The sequence below is a fragment of the Stegostoma tigrinum genome, chromosome 5 (assembly GCF_030684315.1).
Source record: "Stegostoma tigrinum isolate sSteTig4 chromosome 5, sSteTig4.hap1, whole genome shotgun sequence".
Lineage (NCBI taxonomy): Eukaryota > Metazoa > Chordata > Chondrichthyes > Orectolobiformes > Stegostomatidae > Stegostoma > Stegostoma tigrinum.
In genome coordinates, this window is record NC_081358.1 from 8,192,756 (window position 1) to 8,218,176 (window position 25,421).

General features: G+C 41.7%; 1 protein-coding gene across 28 annotated transcripts in view; it reads left to right on the forward strand.

The window, feature by feature from the left end:
- Nucleotides 1-483: 483 nt before the first annotated feature.
- The window catches only part of clasp2 (cytoplasmic linker associated protein 2), a 380,999-nt gene continuing 356,061 nt past the window's right edge, over nt 484-25,421 (forward strand). For 26 of the 28 annotated variants that reach the window (XM_048530161.2, XM_059645804.1, XM_048530163.2 and 23 more), the window contains exons 1-5: nt 484-1,068; nt 9,919-9,997; nt 18,745-18,848; nt 20,899-20,990; nt 22,706-22,781. In XM_048530161.2, the coding sequence (XP_048386118.1) occupies nt 868-1,068; nt 9,919-9,997; nt 18,745-18,848; nt 20,899-20,990; nt 22,706-22,781 (552 nt within the window). In that variant the 5' untranslated portion in view covers nt 484-867. Of the gene's footprint in view, nt 1,069-6,267; nt 6,415-9,918; nt 9,998-18,744; nt 18,849-20,898; nt 20,991-22,705; nt 22,782-25,421 lie in introns of those variants that run through there. The other 2 variants (XM_059645800.1, XM_059645806.1) reach the window with 2 other exon arrangements.

Sequence of the window (25,421 nt, forward strand, 5' to 3'; positions counted from 1 at the left end):
TACTGCTTTACCACAATGTTGGATGGAACAAACAACGCGTTTGTCAGCCTCATATCATGGTGTGGGATAACTGGAGAATTTTATTCGATAAAACTCTAGCATTCAAATTTAGAAGGAATCATTATTTCAAACTTCTGAGAACTACAAAACCTAACGCTCTTAGTGTTCAGACGGTACCTGCCTTTTTTTAAAAGTTCCGAATTCAATATCGATACCGATAACTTGAAGGACAATAACAGCCGTCATTTATTGGTGATGTGTCGGACAAATCGTTGCTGCACCGGACACCATCTCCGGTCGCTTTCCGCCCCCGTTAATTTTTCAAACGGCAAACGCACGCGGGCAGCGGCAGCCGAATGTTGCGTCAAAGCAGTCACCCCAGCGCGCGTGCGCATACGCCGCTGTGCGAGGTGGGTGAACAGGGCGGATGTAGGGCTGGGCCTGTTGCCATGGGGGGGGTGGGGGTAGGGTCTCGTCATTTGCTGGTGCGGCGCGCGCCCCTGTTTATTTATAATTCGTTTTAAGGACGAATTACGAAACTGAAAGGGGGAAATTGCAAAGGCGGGGGGTGGTTGGGTGCTTGGATGAACCTTGTGTCCGGATGGACTGCTGCGCTTCGAGTCGCTTAACGGAAGACCGGGGGTGAGAAGAGTGGAAGGAGTGAGGAGAGTTAAAGGCCTGGCACCAGGGCGAAGGGCTCGCCATTCGACCGAGACCTGTCAAGGGTGGATAACAGCTGCGAGCACCCGTATAACTCCTTCTGAGGCTGCAGGGAGGTGTACAGTGTGTCACCTGAAGTTCAGGCAGGTATAGGGTGAAGGAGATTGCCGATTGTAACTTTGTGAGAGCCTCCGGCCCTGTTCAGACATGGAGCCCGAATGCAGCTTGGAGTACTTCTCGGAGCAGGTGGCTCAGAGGGATGTTAGTCGACGGCTACAAGTCGGACAGGAGCTGATCGATTACTTGGGTGATCCCAGGAGATCAGTGGACGTGGATCATGACCAAAAACGGACGCTGGATGATATCGTGGACGAGCTAACGGGATGGGTGAACTCCAGCAACTTCAAGGTAAGAGAAGGCGGAGCCCATTGAGGCTGCTGAAGTGATTCCCCTGCATCCTTTCGACTCGGATCCATTCTCCGCTACCCCCCTCCTCCTTCATATTGTAGTGGAGGATCCTAGATCCTTCCGGTCCTTGTCACAGAATCCGGCAAGAAACTCAGCTGCTGTGGTGCTGAGCTTACTTGTGGCAGTAGTCGGAACATCGCCTGGGAGCTGTAGTCATTAACGGAATAATTGTCCTCAAAGATTGACTTTGAGAATATTTTAACAAATGCACAGATAGCCACCAGGCGTTTCCTGATGTTGCTGAGCAGGTTGCACGGTCTGAAATTCATCAGGGACTTCCGACGTCACTTGCATCCATTAGCGCTCAATGGGGAAGAAATGTGCAGGGGTGATTCACTGTTGTTGATTCACTGCTGTAGTTGAGTTGGCAAGTTGCAACTCGTGTCAATATTCCTGTTGTGATGCAGTGTCTGGTAGCATGCAGAATGTTGTGACACCTTTTTGATGGTGATATCTCTAAATGTTTACTGCAGTATCCTGTGACATGCAAAGTGCTGCACTGTGACTTGATTTCGGGAATTCTGCCAGCGTTTGCACCACCGTTCCGGCGTCGATACTCAAAACTAATTTTATTTAGCTACAATGAGTTGACTATTTACACAGCATGAGTAAAATATTTGCCCTTAGCGAGCTTGAGTTTCTTTTTCTAATGTGTTTAGCTGGAACACTGCACTGGCAGGTTCAATGAAAAGTCGTCAGAAAGTAGACTGTTGATTTGTTGTGATAATGGGAACTGCAGATGCTGGAGAATCCAGGATAACAAAGTGTGGGGCTGGATGAACACAGCCGAGTTCTCTGATGAAGGGTCTAGGCCCGAAATGTTAGCTTTTGTGCTCCTGAGATGCTGCTTGGCCTGCTGTGTTCATCCGCCTCCACATTTTGTTATGTTGATTTGTTGTGTAAGTTTTGTAGCGTAAATGATTTCGTAAGTGACACGTCTGTGCGTGTCGATGGTGAACGATACCTTGGAGATCAAGTTTAGAACGAAGTAAGCAGCAAAATTGTAGTTTAAGAATAAAGTCTCTCAGGCTTTGTATTCTTTTGAAGTTTAAATTTTTGAGCTGGTCGTTAACAGGAACCCAAGCCTTGACTGGTTGACTGCCAAGTTGAGTTTTTTTTGTTTACATCCACCAACGCGAAAATGTTGCATTGTTTTCCTCATACTCTAGCTCGGCAATTGCTGTTTCTGTGCTTAGTGAAGAGTCGCAATATTTAACAGTGGATGTTTGTACTTGTGTATTAGCTGACTATTTTAAGTACGTACATGTCAACGTAACAGATTTTGATTTGAATGAATTTCTTTCATCTGATAATTGTCATACTGTCCATATTCAATCTACTTAGCCAATTTTGCACAACATTTACAACATTTTGGTAAGTAAAGTGAAACTGTCTAAGCTTGTGACCCTTTAGTTTTATAGTATTGTTGTAAATACTTACTTGTTTATTTATGTTACTTTAAATAGTTTGGCTGTGTAGTGCGTAAAATGCTCCAGTGTGCTGTGCTATAGGTCGGTATGAGATGATTTACTCTCTGGCTGAAAGAATCTCTCTTTAATTCCTCCCTAAAGCTTCTGCCAATTAATTTGAATGCGTGCTCCAAGTTATTGACCTTTTTTAAGTAAAATGGGTCTTTTTCCTTTAGGTAAATTGTAATCTAAAACCACTCTACCAAATTTCCCATCAAGTTTCTTTATTTTAAAGAAAATAATCCCTACCTATGAGGACTTTTCTCATGGCTAAAATTTTACTGTTGCGGTTACATCTTTTAAGTCTCCTGTGCACCCACTTGAGTGTGATCACATCACATCCATCCTTCAATGTGATGACCAGAACAGCATGCAGCACTTGAGCTGTGCCTTAGTTTAGTGTTTTATACCATTTGTAGCAGAACCTCCCCAGCTGTTGTTTTCAATGCCTCTACTAATAATATAGAGATTTCATCTGACTTCTTAAAGCACCTTACTAGCTTCAAACGTCTGTGGGCATGTAGATCTGGGTCCTTTTTATTCCTGTGTACCTTTCAGTATTCAGCCATTTTATTCATTTGCTTTGTTTGCCCTCCTTGAGGTTTACCTCAGTTATTTTTAGATTGAATTATGTCTGACACTTTTGTGCTCATTTAATCATTTCATTGACTCCTTCCACCATTTTGAGCTTTTTTTCTACCCTCTCGACTACATGGATGATTCTTTATCCGTTTTTTAGAGATTTCTTAATCATGTCTTCAACATTTAAGTTAATCTTTTTTGTGCTATTTTCCAAACATAGATGTAATTTCCCAAGCAAAAGATTCTTGACCCTGCTACTGAAAGTGGCAGGGACCCCATTGGCAACAGCCATCATCTGTCTAAAACTCTGGATGTTGCCCTTTGCTTCCTGCCACTAAGTCAGTTTTGAACCAAACTTTGCACTGTCCCTTAGGTCCCATGGGCTTTGCTTTTCTGACAAGTCTATTATGAGACCTTTTGAAAAGATCCTTGCTAAAGTCCATGCAGACTACTTAAATGCTACCATTAAGCCAAACCTTTCTGAATTGATGATTTAAAAACATAAGAGCAGTAATGAACCATTTGGCCCCTTGAGCCCAGTTCACGAGTTGAAGGATCGTGACTGATGCAATTGTGATGCTAATTCATTTTCCTGCTGGTTGACCAAACTATTCAACTTCACCTTGAATATATTCAGTAGTCCCAGTCTGTACTGGTTGTTGGGAGGGAAAGAATTCCATGTAGGAGCCCAATAATTCTGTACCTCAATTCCATCCAGGCATTTGCCCTTCTCAGGGGTTAGCTTGCTGGACTTATGTTTACTCAATTTAACTCTTTCTCCCTGTTTTTCTTGTAATTGTGCAATATTAGTAACTCTCTTGTCCTCTGGCAGCATATCTGTAGCCAGTGAAGTTTAGAAAATAGAGCTTCCACTATTTTTTCTACCTTGAGTATGAGAGCGTCTTTCAGGATTGGTGAGAGGAATTGGTTTGCATTGGGAGAGTTTGAGAGTCAGAGTAAACATTGAACAGCAGCAATTAGCTTTCAGTAGCAGGGTCAAGAGTCTTTTGCTTAGGAAATTAAATCTATGTTTGGAAATCATTTTGTTTTAGTTTGCAGAATTTCAAGTTGAAGCTAGATATATAAGAAAACACTTAGTTCAGAACTGTTGAGAAATAGGTGATCTCATTGAAGGGTTTTAAGTTGAAAGTTCCAGACCAGATGTGTTTAGTTAGAACCTGGAAGGAGTATTTGAAACTGAGAAAGTCTGAGCTCAGTAATGCAAATACTCAGTGAAGAGGCTTTCAAATTTGCAACCAGAATTTGAAAGCCACAGTTAAATCAAACATAATAGGTGTGATCGAGAAGGGAATTCTTGCTGGTTTGAGTTCTATAAAGGGATGCTATAGGGATAGATGAAATACTGTTTTCTTAGTGTGTTTTGAAGTCTTTCAACTTGTTACATTTAAATAGCTTGAATTTTTTTCGTCCATCGTTTTTTCTTTGCATAATAAATTTGTTCTGTTATATTGTTAAAACCAGATCTGCAGCATGTGTGAGGCTGGATGAACACAGCAGGCCAAGCAGCATCTCAGGAGCACAAAAGCTGACGTTTCGGGCCTAGAAGGGTCTAGGCCCGAAACGTCAGCTTTTGTGCTCCTGAGATGCTGCTTGGCCTGCTGTGTTCATCCAGCCTCACATTTTATTATCTTGGAATCTCCAGCATCTGCAGTCCCCATTATCTCTGCAGCATATGTGCTTGTCTTTCTGTAAAAGATCACCTCGGTAAAGATTGGTGGAGTAGCAGATAGTGAAGGAGACTGTTGGAGAATGCAGTAGAATATAGATAGATTGGAGAGTTGGGCAGAGAAATGGCAGATGGAGTTCAATCCAGGCAAATGCCAGGTGATGCATTTTGGAAAATCCAATTCAAGTGTGAAATATACAGTAAATGGAAAAGCCGTGGGGAAAATTGATGCACAGAGAGATCTGGGTGTTCAGGTCCATTGTACCCTGAAGGTGGCCATGCAGTTGGATAGAGGTCAAGAAGGCATACGGCATGATTTCATTCATCGGACGGGGTATTGAGTACAAGAGTTGGCAGGTCATGTTACAGTTGTATAGGACTTGAGTTCAACCACATTTGGAATACTGCATGCAGTTCTGGTTGCCACATTACCAAAAGGATGTGGATGCTTTGGAGAGGGTGCAGATGAGGCTCATCAGGATGTTGCCTGGTATGGAGGGTGCTAGCTATGAAGAGAGGTTGAGTAGATTAGGATTATTCAGATTAGAAAGACAGAGGTTGAGGGGGGACCTGATTGAGATCTACAAAATCATGAGAGGTTTGGTCAGGGTGGATAGCAAAAAGCTTTTTCCCAGAGCAGAGGACTCAATTACTAGGCATCACGATTTCAAGGCGAGAGGGGAAAAATTTGAGGGGAATGTGTGTGGAAAGCTCTTTACGCAGAGGGTGGTGGGTGCCTGAAATGTGTTGCCAGCGGAGGTGGTAGAGGTGGGCACGGTAACATCATGTAAGATGTATCTAGACAGATACATGAATGGACAGGGAGCAGAGGGATACAGATCCTTGGAAAATAGGCGACAGGTTTAGATAGAAGATCTGGATCAGCGCAGGCTTGGGCCGAAGGGTCTGTTCCTGTGCTGTAATTTTCTTTGTTTTTTTTTTCTTAAATTAGAAACAGAATGATATCAGTTTAGCTTTCAGTCTGGGATCTGCCACGTCCAGCAATAACACAAGTTGGGATTGTAACAGTAATGCTTTGGAGGTAGATGAGACCATACTAGACTTCACCTGCCTAAAACTGCCTAATGTTCCATCCAATAGCTTTGTTAGGTATTGGCATGTTAGAAACGACCATCCAAACTCTAAACCAGCTGGAGAAGCAGTCAACATTTTCACCTTGCTTGCTGAAGAGGACACAGCAAAACAGAAAATTTCCTGCAGGAGCAAAGGGATCCTGCATTGAACAGTCAGTCATTCTGGGCAGAGAGAAGACAGCCAATTCCTTTTGTACACAAGCTTAGCACACTTCCATATACAAGACCAAGCTCTGATTATTCTCCTGAGTGACTTCATGTGAAATTTGCCTGAACCTTGGCTCAGGTTCTTTGCTACAGTGGGTGAAGTGCTGTCTCTCTGTATCAAAGACAGTGGGTCTCCCTTCTGGATTTCTGTTCCTTTGTCCATGTCTGGATCAAGGATGTAATGAAGCCAGAAGCTACTGTTCCTCGTGGAATCCAAACTGAGCGTCAGTGAGCAAGCTTTTGCTGAGTAAGTACCTCTTGATCATGTCATAAATGACACCTTTCATTGCTCTCCAAGTAAGAAACAGTTACCCGACAAAGCAGCAGTTAGCCAGGTTGGATTTACCCTGCTTTTCTTGGACAGGATGTATACATGGGCATTTTTACTGATTGGGTAGATGTAAATATGGCAGCTGTACTTGAGCAGAGATAATAGGTACTGCAGATGCTGGAGAACCCAAGAATACAAGGTGGAGAGCTGGATGAACACATCAGCATCTTAGGAGCCGGAAAGCCGATGCTTCGGGCCTACTTCCTTCATCAGAAATAGGGAAGGGGAAGGGGTTCTGAAATAAATAGGGAGAGAAGTGGAGGCGGATTGAAGATGGATAGAGGAGAAGATAGGTGGAGAGGAGACAGACAAGTGAAAGAGGCAGGGATGGAGCCAATAAAGGTGAGTGTAGGTAGGGAGTAGAGAGGTCAGTCCAGGGAGGACGGACAGGTCAAGGAGGTGGGATGAGGTTAGTTGGAAGGAAATGGGGGTGCAGTTTGAGGTGGGAGGAGGGGATAGGTGAGAGGAAGAACAGGTTAGGGAGGCGGGGACGAGTTGGGCTGGTTTTGGGATGCGGTAGGGGAAGGAGAGATTTTGAAGCTTAAGTTCACCTGGACCATTTCTAACATTCCTTCACCTTCCTGGACCCCTCTGTCTCCATCTCAGGCAACCACCTAGAAACCGATATCCATTTCAAGCCCACCGACTCACACAGCTACCTAGAATACACCTCCCCCCACCCACCTTCCTGCAGAAATGTCATCCCCTATTCCCAATTCCTTCGCCGCATCTGCTCCCCAGATGAGGCATTCCACTCCCGCACATCGCAGACGTCCTTGTTTTTCAAGGACCGTGACATTCTCCCCCCCCCCCCTCCCCCCACAACCGCAGTGAACGCCCTCAACCATGACTCCCACATTTCCTGCAACTCATCCCTCACACCCTGTCCCTGCAAGAACAAGCAATAAAGAATCCCCCTCGTCCTCATGTACCACCCCATCAATCTCCGGATGCAATGCATCATCCTGTGACAATTCCGCCATCTGCAATCCGACCCCCCCCCCCCCCCCCCCCCCCCCCACCAAAGATGTTTTTCCACCTCACCCTTGTCTGTTTTCCGGAGGGACCCCTCTCTCCGTGACACATTTGTCCGTCCACAGTCCCGTCCAGCCCCACCACACCTGGCACTTTTCCCTGCAACCGTAGAAAGTGCTACACCTACCCCCACACCACCTCCCTCACTGCCGTTCCAGGCCCCAAGAAGACTTTCCACATTATGCAGATGTTCACTTGCACATCTGCTAACGTGGTATACTGCATCTGCTGTACCTGTTATGGCCTCCTCTACATCGGGGAAACCAGGTGGAGGCTTGGGGACCACTTTGCAGAACACCTACACTTGGTTCACAGTAAACAACTGCACCTCCCAGTCATGAACCGTTTCAACTCCCCTCCCATTCCTGAGACGACATGTCCATCCTGGGCCTCCTGCAGTGCCACAACGATGTCACCCAAAGGTTGCAGGAACAGCAACTCATATTCCGCTTGGGAATCCTGCAGCCCAATGGTATCAATGTGGATCTCACAAGCTTCAAAATCTGCCCTCCCCCTACCGCATCCCAAAACCGACCTCTCTCCTCCCTACTTCACCTTTACTGGCTCCATCCCCACCTCTTTGATCTGTCTGTCTCCTCTCCGCCTATCATCTCCTCGATCCATCTTTGATCTGCCTCCCCTTCTTTCCCTATTTCTTTCAGAACCCCCTTCCCCTCCCCCATTTCTGATGAAGGAAGTAGACCCAAAACGTTGGCTTTCCTGCTCCTAAGATGCTGCTTGGCCTGCTGTCTTCATTCAGCTGTACACCTTGTTAGCTGTACTTGAACAGTTCGGTTAGAGCACAGCTAGTTCTGGCACACAAATTTTCAGTACAATCATGTAATGTTGCTAGGGCCCATATCCCTTCTCGTATCCTGTGCCTTGAGCTGTTTTCTCGATGTCACATGGGATGAATTAACTAGCATCTGTGGTAATGGCTGAGATGGATCATTCCCTTGTCAGTTCTGGCTGAGGATGTTTGCAGATGGCTCAAACTTGTCTGTTAGAGCTTGTCTCTTTATTGCTGCTCTAAACAAATCTCTGACACCGGGATGATTGTACTTTGAGTAAAAATGTTGTCCTACGATCTTATAGCTTTCAGAATTACCAGGGAGAAGAGTTGGGGATTACTACGTGTCTGGGGTCTTTTGAAGTTTGCTTCTTGATATCTTTTAAGGTAATTGATACTGACAAAGATCAGCCAGAATAAGTGGCCTTTCTATATCAGCTGATTTATTAGATTGGATGGACGATTGGGATGGTGTGCCACAGGGTTCAGTCCTCAGGGCCCCTATTATGTACAAGCTATTATCAATGATTAGAATGTAAGGATAGAAGGTACTGTATATAAGTAATGCTAAAATAGATGGGCATGTAAATTGCACTGAAGAAATGAGTTTACAAATGGATAGGGGTAGTTCGGTGAGTGAGCCAAAATTTGGCAGTTGAAGGTTAATGTGTTTAAGTGAGAAGTAATCTGTTTTGGCCAAAGGAATAGCATTCCTTTTTTTGAAAAACGGAAGTGTTGCTGCAACTGTACAAGACATTAGTGAGATTACATCTGGAGAATTTGGTCTTCTTACTTGAGGGATATGGTTGTGTTGCGAGATGTTCAGAGAAGAATCACTAGACTGATCCAGAGATGAGGGGTTTGTCTTATGGAGAGAGATTGAGCAGTTTAGGCCTATACTGCATGAAGCTTAGAAGAATGAGAGGAAATCTAATTGAGGTAATTGACTTTGTCAGTCCCATTTAGTAAATGAGAACAAGTTATTTTCTCTTGTGGAGTGGGGTAGATTTCAGGATGTGAAGTAAGTTTGAGGAGATAGTTTTAAGTGGTAATGGGTTGAAGGGCTATGGGGAATGAGTAGGAAAATGGAGTTGGGGTCAAGATGACATCACCCATGATCATATCAAAAGGCGGAACAGTGTGGAGAAGTTGAATTGCCTACTATAGGTTTTGGTTCTTATGTAGATTGTAATCTGACATGATTAAGAATTTATCAGACATTAATTATTTCCCTTTATGATGCCACATTCTGCAGCCTTTGTGTATATCTTCATGTAGCTTTGTGTCACTGACAAACTGAGAAAGATTACCTTAGGTCTGTTTGTCAATGTTTTTCAAGCTGTTTCTTGGTGTGGCAGCAATTAGTGGTTTAACACGTTCTGTGATCTGGGGTGAAGATTTTTTGAGCCAATTAGGGTTGAAAACTGCACTTTGCAATATCTTAAAATTTACCCTTGGTGATTAAAGCTTGTTGTCGCATCAATCTACTTTGTCAGATAAAATAATGCAAGGTGCAGTAATAATGACGAATGTTATTGTATCATATCAAAGAAAAGCATTCCTAGAACTTTGGTCCTTTTTTTTTGTAATTGCAGGTTACATTACTTGCTCTTGATGTTATTGCAGCACTTGTGGATCGAATTAAAGATCGCTTTAAGCCCCATTTTGGGACTGGTGAGTAAACCATTTTTTCTTTGATTTGTTTTTATTTCAGAAGCATCCCAAAGGGCTTGTCTGGCAGAAACTAAATGCAAAAGTTAATAAAGGATATTGCTATCAATTTTTTTCATTAGCACTTCTTGTTTTTCTTTCCAGTTTATAAATCACTACTTTAAAATGCATCTGTCAACTGGCTGCCTTTCCACCAGCCTATGTAGTCCTATGTTTATCATTACCTTTCATATCATTCAGAGTACTTTTGAAGTTTAATGTCATCTGCGAATTTTGAGTTGTGCTTTGTGCACTTATGACTAGATTAGTATTACATATTATCTGGAAAGACATTGGATTAGAATCAATGTTTTGTTCTTCCAGACCAAAAAAAACTGTTGTGCACTATTTTGTTCTGTCCCTGCAAATTTCCTAACCATTTGGCTCTGTTACTTTTTATGTAGATCAGATATCTAAATTAATCTAATCCCATTTGGCCCATATTCCTCTAAACGCGTCCTATTCGTGTACATGTCCAGATGCCTTTTAAATGTGTTGTAACTGTACCGTTGCGCTTACAGAGCAGTCCGCTTTTTCAGTGCATCTGATTCTCTGACTTGCTTTGATTCAGAAGATGTCTGGTGCTATTTGGAACTGTCTTCACCAGACCCCACCCTGACCAGTGTCTTGCAGAGGGCTCTATTTAATGGGTGCCAGATCACGGTGTTTGGATAGAGATTTGTGGTGCAATTTCACCTGCTTCAAAGCTGTGACGGTCTTCAAATTGTCCTGGCCATTGCCACTATTCCTGCCACTGCTCTGTCCACTGCCTGTGTACCTCCCCTGCCAGTGAGATAGGCACTGTTAACAATTGATTGTGCTGTGTGGCCAGGTGACCATTACAGTCCAGACCCAGTTTCAGGGTCTGGCTGGAGAGGAAATGAACAGAAACTTCCCCCTGCTACCCCTGACCATATTGAGTATTCTCCAGGAAATCTTTTGTCCAATGATTTAAACCAGTAAAGTGTTTTTCTAGCCACAAAACATTTGATCTGGGATGTAGACTCCAGTGTGAGTGTATGCATCTCTTCCATAGAATAAGTCAGTCTTGACCGTAAGTAATTGTTTTCTATGTTGTACACACTCATTTAAAACCAGTGGATCGCCTCATGGATGGCTGAGCTACCCATTGTAACAAGAGAAGGAAAACGAGGCTCCACGATCAAGGATCAGTTAATCAGATCAAGGCTGCACCCTGAGCAATAACATGTACAGGGTTCAGGGTTTGGGTTTAACTATGACACTCCAGTGATGATCATGCACTGTGGAGCTGGATGAGTGCAGTGGACCAGGTGGCGTCTTAGGAGCACAGCTGCGAAGCCTCTTCCAGGGATGCCTAATCTGAAGAAGTTACCCTCCTCCCTCCGGACAAACCTCAGGGGATCTTTCTCCCACTGCAACTGTCTTGTAATATCCATCTTCGATCCACACCTCCCCCCCCCCCCCCCCCCCCACCACCACCCCCCCGCCCCCCGTCTTTTCTGAAGAAGGGTCTAGGCCCAAAACGTCAGCTTTTGTGCTCCTGAGCTGCTGCTTACCTGCTGTGTTTATCCAGCTCCACACTTTGTTATCACTGATTCGCCAGCATCTGCAGTTCCCATTATCTCTCTCCATACAGACAATGTCCACTGCTCTACCTTCAACAATCTTCTTTGTTACTTCTTCAAAAAATTCAAATCAAGTTAGTGAGATACGACTTCCTATTCACAAAGCCATGTTGAGTATCCCTAATCAGTCATTGCCTTTCCAAATATGTATAAATCCTGTCCCTTAGAATCCCCTCTAACAAATTGTTCACCACTGATGTCAAGCTCATTGGTCCACAGTTCCCTGGCTTTTCCTTGCCATCTTCCTGAAATAAAGGCACCATGTTAGCCACCCTCCAGTCTTCTGGCACCTCACCCCGTGGCTGTACATAACAAAGACATCTCAGCAAGGGACCCAGCAATCACTTCCCTAGCTTCCCACACAGGTCTTGGGTACACCTGATCAGGTCCCAGGGTTTTATCCACCTTAAGCATTTTTAAGACACCCAGCACCACTACCTACTGTAATCTGGACATTTTTTAAGATGTTGTTATTTATTTCCCTACTTTCTATATCTTCCATATCCTTCTCCACAGTAAGCGCTAACACAAAATATTCATTTAGTATCTTTCTTCCCCACCCCCAATCTTCTGTGGCTCCACACATAAACGGCCTTGCTGATCTTTAAAGGGCCCTATTCTCTCCCTTGTTTTTTTTCTGGCCTTAGTGTATTTGTAGAAACCCTTTTGGATTCTCCTTAACCCTATTTGCCAAAGCTGTCTCATGTCCCCTTTTTGCCCTCCTGATTTCCCTTTAGTATACACCTACTTGCCCTTGTACACCTGTAGGGTTTCCCTCAATCTCTGCCATCGAGACCTGATATATGCTTCATTCTCTTTCTCGACCAGAACCTCAATGTCTGTAATCATCCAGCATTCACTACATGTACCAGCCAAGCCCTTCACCTTGACAGGAACATACTGTTTCTGGACTCTTGTTATCTCATTTTTGAAGACTTCGCACTTTCCAGCCATCCCTTTACCTGTGAATATCAGCCCCCAATCAACTTCTGAAAGGTTTTCCCTAATACCATCAAAATTGGCCTTCCTCCAATATAGCACTTCAACTTTTGGGGTCAGATCTATCTTTTCGGTCACTGTTTTTTAAAAAACAAAAAGAATTATGATCACTTATCCCAAAGTGCTCCCCCACTGACACCTCAGTCACCTGCCCTGTCTTATTTCCCAAGAGTAGGTCAATTTTTGCTCCTTCTTTCATGTGTACATTGACGTGTACTGAATCAGAAAACGTTCTTGTACTGACTCAACAATTTCCTCTCCATTTGATCCCTTAACACTGTGGCAGTCCCAGTCTATGTTTGGAAAGTTAAAATCCCCTATGTTACAACCCTGTTATTCTTTAACAAGCTTTAACTTTCCTAACACACCCATTATGTGGTGCTTTCTTAAATGCCTTTTGGAAGTCTGTGTATACTCTATCTTGTGCCACCCCAATCAATCCTTCCTGTTACTTCACCAAAACATTCAAGCATGTAAGTTTGCTGTTAAATACATGCCTTTCATTAATTATTCCATGCTTGAATGAATGTTAAATTTGTCCTGGATTATTGTTAGTAAGAGCTTCTTCACAGCAGAATTTTTTTTCTTTTCACCCTTAAATAAAAGATGTAACAATTGCACATCTCCAGTTCTTTGATGCTACTCTTGTATTTGAGGAACATTGGAAAATTATGGTCTATGCCTCCGCATTTCTCCCCTTCTTTCCCTCAATATTTGTAACCACATCCACATTCCAGCCAATCCTGATGACTAAGCAGTTTTTAAGCACCGCTGGTCATTTGATTGTCTTCGCTTAATCTATTTATGGTCTCTCTAGAGTTTCAACTACTTCTTCTTTTGTTTTGAGGAGTGGTTATTGATTCTAATGGTGGTAAGTGGACTGGAGGCTGAGAAGTAGATGCATTGGTTTTAATTTTCCAGAATACCCCAGATTGGAAGATAACAACCTGACCACTTTATTACGGGAAGGAGGGAGACAGAAAGCAAGAAACTGGTTGGCCCACTGTCTTTTATAGGCAAAGCATTGGATTCAAATTTTTTTGTATAGTAGGGCGCTTAGAAAATCTTAATGTTGATTCTGCCTAATAGTTTTGTTTTGTGAAAAGAAAATTGTGTTTAACTTTGTTTGTTAGGGTTCTTTGAGGAAATAGCAAGCAATGTGAACAAAGTGCCCCAATAGAATCATAGAATTTTGCAGTACTGTAAGGAGGCCGTTTGACCTATCATGTCTGTACTGGCTCCTGAAAGAGCTACCCAGCTAATCCCATTGTCCAGTCCTTTCTCTGACACCATCTAAATTCATCACTTTCAAACAAACATCAAGTTCTTCTTTGAAATTGCCGATGAAATTCACCTCCACCACCACTCTCCCTGGCAGCGCGCTCCAAATCCTAACAATTCTGAGTAATTAGTTTTCTCCTGTTTTCACTCCTAGCTGTTTTGCTGACAGTCTTGAAGTTGTGACAAATAGTTATTGACATACCAACTGGTGCAGACAGAATATCCTTCTTTACCCTGTCAAAATTGGTCATAATTTTGAACACCTCCAATGAGGTCTGCTACAAGGAGAAAAAGCACAATTTCTCTAACTTTGTATCAAAAATCCCTCAGTCCTGGTATGATTCTAGTAAATCTGCTTTGCACTTGTCCAGGGCTTTAACATTCTACCTGAAATATTGCATCTAGAACTGAACACAATTTTCCAAATGTGGTCTAATTTATAAAGGTGCAGCATCACTTCCATGGTTTTATTTTTTACGTCTCTGTATTTGTAAACACAAGGATCCAATAAGCCACCTTTTAATTATTTTTTAAACTAATCAGTAAATACTTTTTTACTTAATATAAGCAAAAAAAAATTCATCCAAAACCCAAGTCTCTGTACGGCACAATTTTAAGTGGGCAGTCAGTTTTATTCTTTGTCTCAGGATTAAGCTGTCATCCTTGTTTCTAAGTAAGAAAGTGTTTCTGGCCAAGAGTGCATGATCAACCCCTGACGCACTGCTCGAGAAATCCGTCCGACTTTCTCTGAATGTTTACAAAAGCATCCTTTTCCAGATAATCCACATTGCCACCTTCTTCTCATCTCTGTCTTCGTTCAGTTAGTGCCTTCTCCAAGGATGGATCTATGAAAGAGGCTGAAACATCCTCCTGGTGTGACAGGAGACATCATTTCTATCACATGTTTACACGACACTGATGGGCCAGTGGCCCTATTTGGCAGTGTTTGACTTTAATATTGAGTATATTATTGGGTCTTAAATCTCACTGAGTGGTATGATATTCGTTTCAATACTCATTACTGTAGCACCTGACTCAATTGGTGCCATTTTGGTGACACTTCTCCCTCACTCACATTTGAGGCTATACTTAGTGCATAGCTTTCTGACTTGGGATCACAACCCATGTAGCCTCACTGCTCATGCAAGTATGTTATGCACAAGCTGTGTATCATGCCTTTTCTTTTTGCTGTGAGCACCTCATTTATAGTTTATCCATTAGGTATTCTTCCCAGTCTTTTCTGATCAATATCTGGTTCCATTCATCTGCATTACCTTAATTAAAAGCTTGGATCATAACTCATCCTTCCCTTTTTCTCCCACCCAGTGTTACACCATTGCTCATCATTAAAACTAATATAGCATATTTTTCTACATTGGCTTGTGCTTCTCTCAAAAGCCTTAGTTCTGTATTTGCAAGTTTTCTCTGAGAATGTAGCTAGAAGTTACAGTTTCACCTTCATTTGACTCTAGGACAGTGGAATGAACAGAGAATCTCATCTGGCTTTGCTCTTGTCCAGATTTGCTGTTAAGCGCACAAATCTGGTGCTTTGAAGAATTTTTGACTTTGTGATTGGGCAAAAGTGATTTTTTTTTGGATTACAAGCCTGGTCAAAACAAAACCTCACCAAATAGCAGTTGAAACATTCACCAATTCCCCACCAAGATGGAAACACTGAGGAATTTTGGTGGAATAGAGAACATAGAACAGAGAACAGTACAGCACAGAACAGGCCCTTCAGCCCACAATGTTGTGCCGACCATTGATCCTCATGTATGCACCCTCAAATTTCTGTGACCATATGCATGTCCAGCAGTCTCTTAAATGACCCCAATGACCTTGCTTCCACAACTGCTGCTGGCAACACATTCCATGCTCTCACAACTCTCTGCGTAAAGAACCCGCCTCTGACATCCCCTCTATACTTTCCTCCAACCAGCTTAAAACTATGACCCCTCGTGCTAGCCATTTCTGCTCTGGGAAATAGCCTCTGGCTATCAACTCTATCTATGCCTCTCATTATCCTGTGTACCTCAATTAGGTCCCCTCTCCTCCTCCATTTCTCCAATGAAAAGAGACCGAGGTCAGTCAACCTCCCTTCATAAGATAAGCCCTCCAGTCCAGGCACTATCCTGGTAAACCTCCTCTGAACCCTCTCCAAAGCATCCACATCTTTCCTATAATAGGGCGACCAGAACTGGACGCAGTATTCTAAGTGCGGTCTAACCAAAGTTTTTATAGAGCTGCAACAAGATCTCACGACTCTTAAACTCAATCCCCCTGTTAATGAAAGCCAAAACACCATATGCTTTCTTAACAACCCTGTCCACTTGGGTGGCCATTTTAAGGGATCTATGTATCTGCACACCAAGATCCCTCTGTTCCTCCACACTGCCAAGAATCCTATCCTTAATCCTGTACTCAGCTTTCAAATTCGACCTTCCAAAATGCATCACCTCGCATTTATCCAGGTTGAACTCCATCTGCCACCTCTCAGCATCCTGTCAATGTCCTGCTGCAGCCTACAACAGCCCTCTATACCGTCAACGACACCTTCGACCTTTGTGTCGTCTGCAAACTTGCTGACCCATCCTTCAATCCCCTCATCCAAGTCATTAATAAACATTACAAACAGTAGAGGCCCAAGGACAGAGCCCTGTGGAACCCCACTCACCACTGACTTCCAGGCAGAATATTTTCCTTCTACTACCACTCGCTGTCTTCTGTTGGCCAGCCAGTTCTGTATCCAGGCAGCTAAGTTCCCCTGTATCCCATTCCTCCTGACCTTCTGAATGAGCCTACCATGGGGAACCTTATCAAATGCCTTACTGAAGTCCATATACACCACATCCACAGCTCGACCCTCATCAACTTTTCTAGTCACATCCTCAAAAAACTCTAAGGTTTGTAAGGCATGACCTACCCCTCACAAAGCCGTGTTGACTGTATTTGATCAAGCCATGCTCTTCCAGATGGTCATAAATCCTATCCCTCAGAATCCTTTCTAACACGTTGCAGACGACAGACGTGAGACTTACTGGTGTGTAATTGCCGGAGATTTCCCTATTTGCTTTCTTGAAGAGAGGAATTACATTTGCCTCTCTCCAGTCCTCAGGTACGACTCCAGTGGAGAGCGAGGATGCAAAGATCTTCACAAGTGGCGAAGCAATTGCATTTCTCGCTTCCCAAAGCAGCCAAGGACAAATCTGGTCCAGGCCTGGCGACTTGTCAATCTTAATGTTTGACAAAATTTTCAGCACATCAGCTTCCTCTGGAGAATTTTGTAACTGCTCTAAATACTAACTGGGGTATCCAGATGAAATTGATCACTGTTGCTTAAGTTGCTCCCTTTTTTTCCTTGTCATTGCCATCCCAGTATTTTAATGATTTTTGCAGCAGGATTTCTTAAATCATTGTTGAAAAGTAAAACTACAGAATATGTAATATTGACATTTTGTTGGTAAGCTTAATTTATGTGTTATTAACATGTCACCTGCACCTGTATGCTTTAGGATTTCTCCTAGTGTTTTTAAAATTTGTTCATGTTAAAAAAGCAGTTCATGTACCTGTGGTTTTGCTCACTTTATAACATAAGTATGGTGATCACATGCTGAGCTTACCGTTGCTTTCTACTCTACATTTTTCGGTGCTTTGCAATATGCATATACTTTGGAGTATGATTTATAATATGGTTTTGGAAAAGCATGAATTACATATGCTAAATTATTCATTCACAGCTCTTGTACTGATCAATACTGATGCTGCACCTCCAATGCCCCAGTGGAGTGTCCTTCATGCAACTTCAATAAATTCTATTTCTTTTCCCTTCGTGTACTATGTAACAGCCCACTTAATCTAGTGTTCTTTCAAGGTTGAGCACATTTGTCTCAAGTAGAACACATGCGGTCCTCCGGAGCCCAGCTGAAGTGGAAAATTGTGTCAAATCAATGAGGAATTTGCAATTTCGCAGAGATTCTTCTGGCTTACATATTGGACTTGTCAGCTGAATGACATGTAGAAGTGTAATCTCTAGGCTGGCTTAGATGTGATTCTATTTTTTTAGTGTTCCAGTGTGTTTCTAAAGTACCTGAAATATATTGTTGCGTTTTCTTTCCCTGCATGGTCATCCAATTTGTGAATGTGAGATGTTTCACTGTAGTTTGAGAGTGCTGCCCCCTTTCTCGACATCTGGGTCTCCCCAGCAGAGTGCAAGCTGTGCCATGATCTTACTGAAAGGTCAAAGACCATTCTTCAGGACTGCTTTTATGTCAGTCTCATTGGTCAATTGTTCAACTCCTATGTGAATAATAACAACTTATGTCATTTCATTGCTGTCTGATCATCAAGCTGTTGTTATGACCCATTTGGGCGAGCGCATTGATTCTCAAACCCCAATGCTTCTGGGGTTGCCGCAAAAGTTTGATTTAGTTGAACTACGCAGAGTTCCTCATTTACCTGTGTGATGGAATCGGGTTAAGTTAAAACACTTACCAGGTTCTGTACTTGACGAGAACTACTATTTGTTACAAATAAAGTAAATTCTAGTGGAATATAGCTTAAATACCCATTTTGTTAGCTAATAGAAATTCCAAGCTTTGGCACCTTAATGGAGGTACCACTTGAAGAGCCAAAGACTATTTCAACAGCTGTCAATAGTTTGTGGTAATTTTCCACCTTTTCAACTTTTATTTGTTTGTCTGGTTTGTTAGTTGTAATTATGTAGCTTAAGGTCAGTGTGAAAATGTAAACCTAAATAAAGAGAATACTGCCATGTTAGTTTCATCTGCAAACCTTGGTAACTTATGAATGCTGTGTTTTCTGCAGTGGTACTAGCGCTTGTAGATCGCTTAGGTGATACCAAAGATCAAGTCAGAGAGCAAACACAGAATCTTCTTATCCGGATAATGGATCAGGCTGTGTCACCCCAGGTATGTTTCTGGGGTTTCAAACTGTAATGCCATTTATAATCAGCTATTCTTAAACATCGGCGTAGTAACTTCGATTTCAGATTGTATAATATTTTCACATTCTGACAGAAATTACGCAGTTTATTGTAACCTTTTCAGGCTGTAGTCCGTTCGAATTCCCATATATTTTTTCCAATCCAACAAACAGTGCAGTGAGAAATTCTGAGACAGGCAATTATTCTTTAGTAGTTTTACAATATGTCTTGAGTGGACCAAAACCTTCCCTGTGACCTATCAGTGATTGATGTTAATCATTCCCCAGGTGATTGTAGAGTCATAGAAGTCTACAACACAGAAAAACGTGAGAAGGATGTTTGTATATAAAAGTTAGGCAGAAGGATTTGGACATAATTTTAAAAATTATCTTGAATAAGAGAGAAGGTTCTGAATGGCTTGGCAAGGTTACAAAAAGATAGAAATCCAGGGCCTGGTGAAATGTATCCAACACTGTTGAGTGAGGCAGGGAGGAAATATCAGGGGCATTGGCAATAATTTTGAATTCCTCTCTGGCTGGAGGAGAGGTGCCAGAGGATTGGAGGACAGCCAATGTGGCACATTATTCAAGAAGGGAGGAAGGGATAAACCAGGCAAGGTACAAACCAGTCAATCTGACCTCTGTGGTGCGCAAAGTATTAGAATTAATTCTGAGGGACAGAACTGGAGAGGCAGGGATTAATCAAGAAAAGTCAGCATGGTTTTGTTAAGGAGAGGTCATGTATGACAAAATTGATTGAATTTTTTTTGGAAGAGAATAAAGGGGACCCAGAGTGGTAAGACTGAGTGTCTCTGCTGTTGCAGAAAAATGTTGAGTCAGGTAGTAAATGTCATATTTTGTATTGCCCATCTATCTCCAGAATTAACAGGGGAGGCAATGGCTTAGTTGTATTATTATGGCACTATTAATTAGGAGACCTATGTAATATTTTGGGAATCTGTGTTGGAATGGTAGATGGTAAAAATTAAAGTTAATTAAAAAGAAGTCTGGACTTCCATTTTAAAAACAAAAATCTGGAGTCTAATGACTACCCTGAATCCATTGTTCATAGTTGAATAAACCTATTTGATTCAATAATTCCCTTTAGGGAAGAAAATTTCCATCCCTGGTTTGGCCTTCATGTGGTTGACTCTTAACTGCCTTCTCGGCAATAAATGCTGCTTTTTTAATGACGCCCTCACCCTGGGAACGAATAAAATAACAAAGTTCTTGAGAACCAAATCAGCATTTTTACCTGTACTCAAGGCCCATGTGATTCATGTTGCTCTGGAAGTGAGTTTTGAAAAAAGTTTGATTTCTAAGATATCATTTGAAAACTCAGTTTATCGGCCAGAGTCTGGGCACTTGGGCATTAGTGATTAGATGTTGGTGTGATGATGGTATGGTTGGAAAGAGTGCCAAGCAGGCTAAATGTCTTGGTGATTTACTGTACTGAAATGCATGTGGAACTTCCCATTCCAAGCAAAAGTTTTCCATGTTCAAAGAAGCAAAATGTGATAAGAAGTTTTGCTATGTTTGTGCTTAGATGCAAGTCTTCAATAATATTGTCTCTACCAAGGACAACTCTGTCAGAAGTTACCAGGCTGAGAGAGGAAAAGATGATAAGTGAATCCTCAGGATTTAAGAATCACTTCAGAATGGCTTCACAAGAATTGAATATTTAATACAGATACGTTATGTTGTCGTTCGTACTGTTTTTGATTGTGCTGAAAGTAAAAGAAGAGCTATTATGTTATGTGGTTCTAAAAAAAGGCTGCCCATTAAATGTCTAGTCAGTAAAATCTTTAACCCTTTGTTTCAGTAAACATCTTAAAACATTGAAATCTTGTAATGTAGCTCTTTCAGCTATTATTTTCTTAAAAAAAGAAATTTGTATTTCATGTTATTGTTTTCCATGAGGAATTATGCCAAGTATGATCGCCTGATCTGACTTGGGTCTCCCTGTTGGAACAGAGATCACATCATGACTAACATTTGAGATGGTTTTTACGTAAAATTAGTAAATTTTCTTTTCAGTACGTTTGGGAACGATTAACTTCAGGATTTAAACACAAGAATTTTCGGACACGTGAAGGAGCCTGCCTGTGCCTCATCACTACACTAAACACGTAAGCGAGAAGTATTTGTTTCAACTATGTGACTTGTTAATATAATTTTGACTTATTCTGTGTTTCATGTTATTGTTAATTCACAGTCTGAGTCTGTAATAAATATTAAGTTGAATCTCAGCAAAGGTAATTTTTAGATCAAGCCCCTTGCATGTTGAAAATGGAATATCGCTTTCCTTGCAACTGTTTACCATCAGAAAGTTTCAAAGGTTAAATGTGACCTAAATCATCTGTGTGTCGTAGTGCTACTTTGATTTTGAACTTTTGGAGCGAGTAATAACTACTGAGTTTTATTTTTACTTCATCAGTCAATGCAGTATCCTTTTCTGTGAGGAAGTAATTGGTGGTGAATTTTCCCTGAACTTGACATATGTGTGTGATCTGCTGATTATGACAGTGTGAAATTTAAACTGTTCTCACTCTCTTTTAATGCATCTCAAACTTCATGATTAAAGATTTTATTAGTTTCATTTAATTTCATATAATTTTAGATTAGATGAAAGTAAACTGCTATCATTTATGGTAGATAAAAGATAAGTTTGATGAAAGAGAAGTTTTGAAAATTATATGCATATGGTTAAAATTCTGGTCAATTTTGGGAGGACAGATGTTACTGAGAAAAAGACACTTGCTGAAGCTTTTCTTTTTACAGTTATCTGAACAATTTGTGAAAATACCTAAGTAAATGGAAAATAACACATACTGTATGAGAATAGGGTTCATTTATTTGCTCATAATTGGTAGAATCATTGTTTTATGAAGAAGTTAATGATGACAGGTTGTTTACTACCAAACTTAGTGTAAACTTTATAAACCAGGTAAGTTGACACAGGTCAAGTCTTGCCTTGAAAAATGAACAAAGATTGGCTGTTACTTTTTTAGCTGATAAAGGTTCAGTGTATATCCAGGTTATTTGTTTATGAAGATCAAGAGCCTGTATTTTATTTAAATAGCTTCCTGAAGACGCAAGTAAGCCCAACTGGTAACTGAATTGATTGGCATGTTGCATGCCCTGTAGTTTGTGGAAAATCTTTGGATTCCATGGGAAATGTCTTTGATAGAATGACATCTACTTAACCTGTAACTCCCTCTAGATTTCTATGTGCTGTATCATCCTTCGTGTCCAATATATTATGTTGATAACGATTGTAGGATTGTCAGTTGGGCTTTCAGTGTGGCTCATGTGTGCTGGAAGCTACTTATTAGTATACAGAGCCCTGTAGAATGCAAGAATGTACATGTGTTGCCTGTTTCAATTCTACAAAATAGATTACATTTTCTGGTTTGTTTATCATGGCAATGCCTTGACCAATGAGAGTCAACCTACTTGATATAAAATCTAAATGAATCTTGGCAGTCAATCACTGGTGCATTCTCCATGGCAAAGAATCTACTAATGAGGGTCTAGTTGCCAGTCAATCTGCACTGTCTTTGCACACAGAATCACTGTTGTTTTTGCTTTAATTTGATATTTCTTACAAATTGTCCTGATAAATGCAAGAGGAAAAGCTTTGACAAAATGTGTCTGTTTCAGCAGTATTCAGATTAAATGTCTTTTAGTTGAAACAAATGCTATCTTTACTTGTTCCATTTTAATGACCCTGTCACATTTTTCTGCTTAATTATATTGGAGGAGAGTTGATGCACTAGGCATGTTCAGTTTTTATGAGCTACTGCAAGACAGTGAGTTTGAATAGATAATTCTTTTGTTGCAGTTACGGAGCACAACCATTAACATTAAGCAAAATAGTACCACACATATGCAACCTACTTGGGGATCCAAATAGTCAGGTATGTTTATGATTTTTATCAACAGTATACAGTGTGGAACAAAGTGAATATGATGTCGCAAATGTGCAATGTACCGTAGTTGTATAATTGTTCTGCAATAATTTTTGATATCATGTTTTTTTTGAAAAGTAAGGTGATTCCTCTGAAAATGTATGACTTTGTTGATACCAGTGGTTTTGTTAAGTTGCTGTACGTACTGGTAATGCACCATTATCTGAATTACCAGGCACATGAGTTGTGATTATGATATTCTGTACATTTTTGAGTTACCTGAAATTATGGCACAATGATGATACCACTAAATAAAAATTTCATCCTTAGCCAACGATTTAGTCCACACCAATGACAACTGTACAAAATGTTCCATTAATGATTGTGTCACTTTAATTGAATTTATTTCGGAAAATAGAACATTCAATGTAAAGAGGCATACGATTCATGAAAACTGAGCCACTTAGACTGTTACACATTCTGTAATGGATCTTCTGTGGTGTTAACCAGTGAAAGATAAGACAAATTAATTTGGCAGGAAGAACATTTGTTGTACTGTAGGTGTCAGAATGTTAACGTGCAACTTGCCAGCCTATTTGGAGCAAGAATAACAACTTGCACTAAATGTTCCCATAACTGTGTAGAAACATCTCAAATGCTTTCAAGATCCTTACAAAACGTGATTTGATGCTAGGCCAAATGAAATATCATCTGACTGGATAACAGATAATCATGGATGAAAGTTCATTGATAAAGTAGCTGGAAATGGCTGTACAATGAGGAACCGTTGTAGATGTGACAATGACAGGGAGCTTATTGAATGGCAAATTGTTATATTATTCAGAATATTCACTTTTAAGAATTAGAATCCCCACTTTGCTTTGTTGCTGACTTAAGCAACAAATTAATTGTTTAAATTATTTTGTTCCCAACAGTTTCTGATATTATAAAGCAATATTAAATTGAGGAACTCTCAAATGTTTTTTAAAATATGCTTTGCCAATTTCAAATGCGCATTTTTAAATTGTTTTTGAGTTCCTCTGACAAAATTATTATTTAATCACAGAAATATTCTTTATGGTATTGACTTCTGTAATACTTTTGTGACAAATGGCCATTAAATTATGAATAGAATTCTTCCGAAGAATGCATATTGCTTTCATTTTTGGCCATCTTTATCTGCTAGCTTTTTTTTGTTGTTAACTGCATATTCCATTTAGCCACTGATTCTCTTTACATCAATACAACTATTGTTGTGTCCTGATATTGTTCATCCAGATCTATACCGAATCCCGCCTCCTTGACCTGTCCATCCTCCCTGGACCGACCTATCCCCTCCCTAACTCCCCACCTACATTCACCTTTGCTGGCTCCAACCCTGTCTCTTTGACCTGTCTGTCTCTTTGACCTGTCTGTCTCTTTGACCTGTCTGTCTCTTTGACCTGTCTGTCTCTTTGACCTGTCTGTCTCTTTGACCTGTCTGTCTCTTTGACCTGTCTGTCTCTTTGACCTGTCTGTCTCTTTGACCTGTCTGTCTCTTTGACCTGTCTGTCTCCTCTCCACCTATCCTCTCCTTCATCCATCTTCTATCCGCCTCCCCTCTCTGCTTATTTATTTCAAAATCCCCTTCCCCTCCCCCATTTCTGAAGGAGGGTCTCAACCTGAAACGTCAGCTTTCCTGCTACTCTGATGCTGCTTGGCCTGCTGTGTTCATCCAGCTCTATGCTGAATTTTTAACCCTACTGCGAAGCCTCTTCTAAGGATGCCCACATTAAAGAAGTTACCCTCCTCCCTCCGGAAAAACCTCAGTGCATCCCTCTCCCACTGCAACCCTCTTGTACTCTCTTCGGCCTTGAAACTGTTCGACCACGTCCTGAAGCAAACCAGGTACTACAGTCACATTTCCTTTCTGAGTACCTGCCTAGGAACCTGATCATCCCCAACGGACTACAGTCTACATTTAAGCCTCCCCAGTTTGGCTCCAACCGTGACGACCGCTACATTCAAAACATTGATATCCTGCAGAAGCATTTCTCGCTGTGACTTCTGAAATACAGAGTTGCCGCAATGCGCCGGCATCTCCAAATACTACAATCAAGCCTCTCGCAGCTCAGAGCCCCTCTCTCCCACACCTGCAAAGGACCTCTCCTGTTTTTTATTCTGCATAAGATCCACAGCCTGAACTCTCAATTCTACTCTGCTTTATTAGACACTAAAAACAGAAAGTATTTTAAACTTACTTGTGCCTGCCACCATACCCAAGACCTTGCCCATCATATGCCTGCTGCCATTGGCCAGTGGCCGCCTTTGAAGCACCGACGGTTTCCACGGATGACATCACATCCAGCCCCCACCCTGTAGTCGACCTCTGGTACAGCCGACACCATCGACACCGATGTTGAAGCCACCGCCTCCATTTCCGAGGCTAACACAGACATTGAGGACGCCGCTGCCACCAACATCCCAGTTTTACCAGCTGCTGTCACTCCACCCAATGCTGACCTCACTCCGCCCACCGTCTCCGCAGCCAGCATCTCCAGACTAGACAATAGCACCCAGCCCTGCTGAGTCTTCACCATCCACCCAGACCTCCCCCTTACAGAGGATGAACAGTCAGTCCTCAGTAAAGGACTCAGCTTTGTCTCCCTT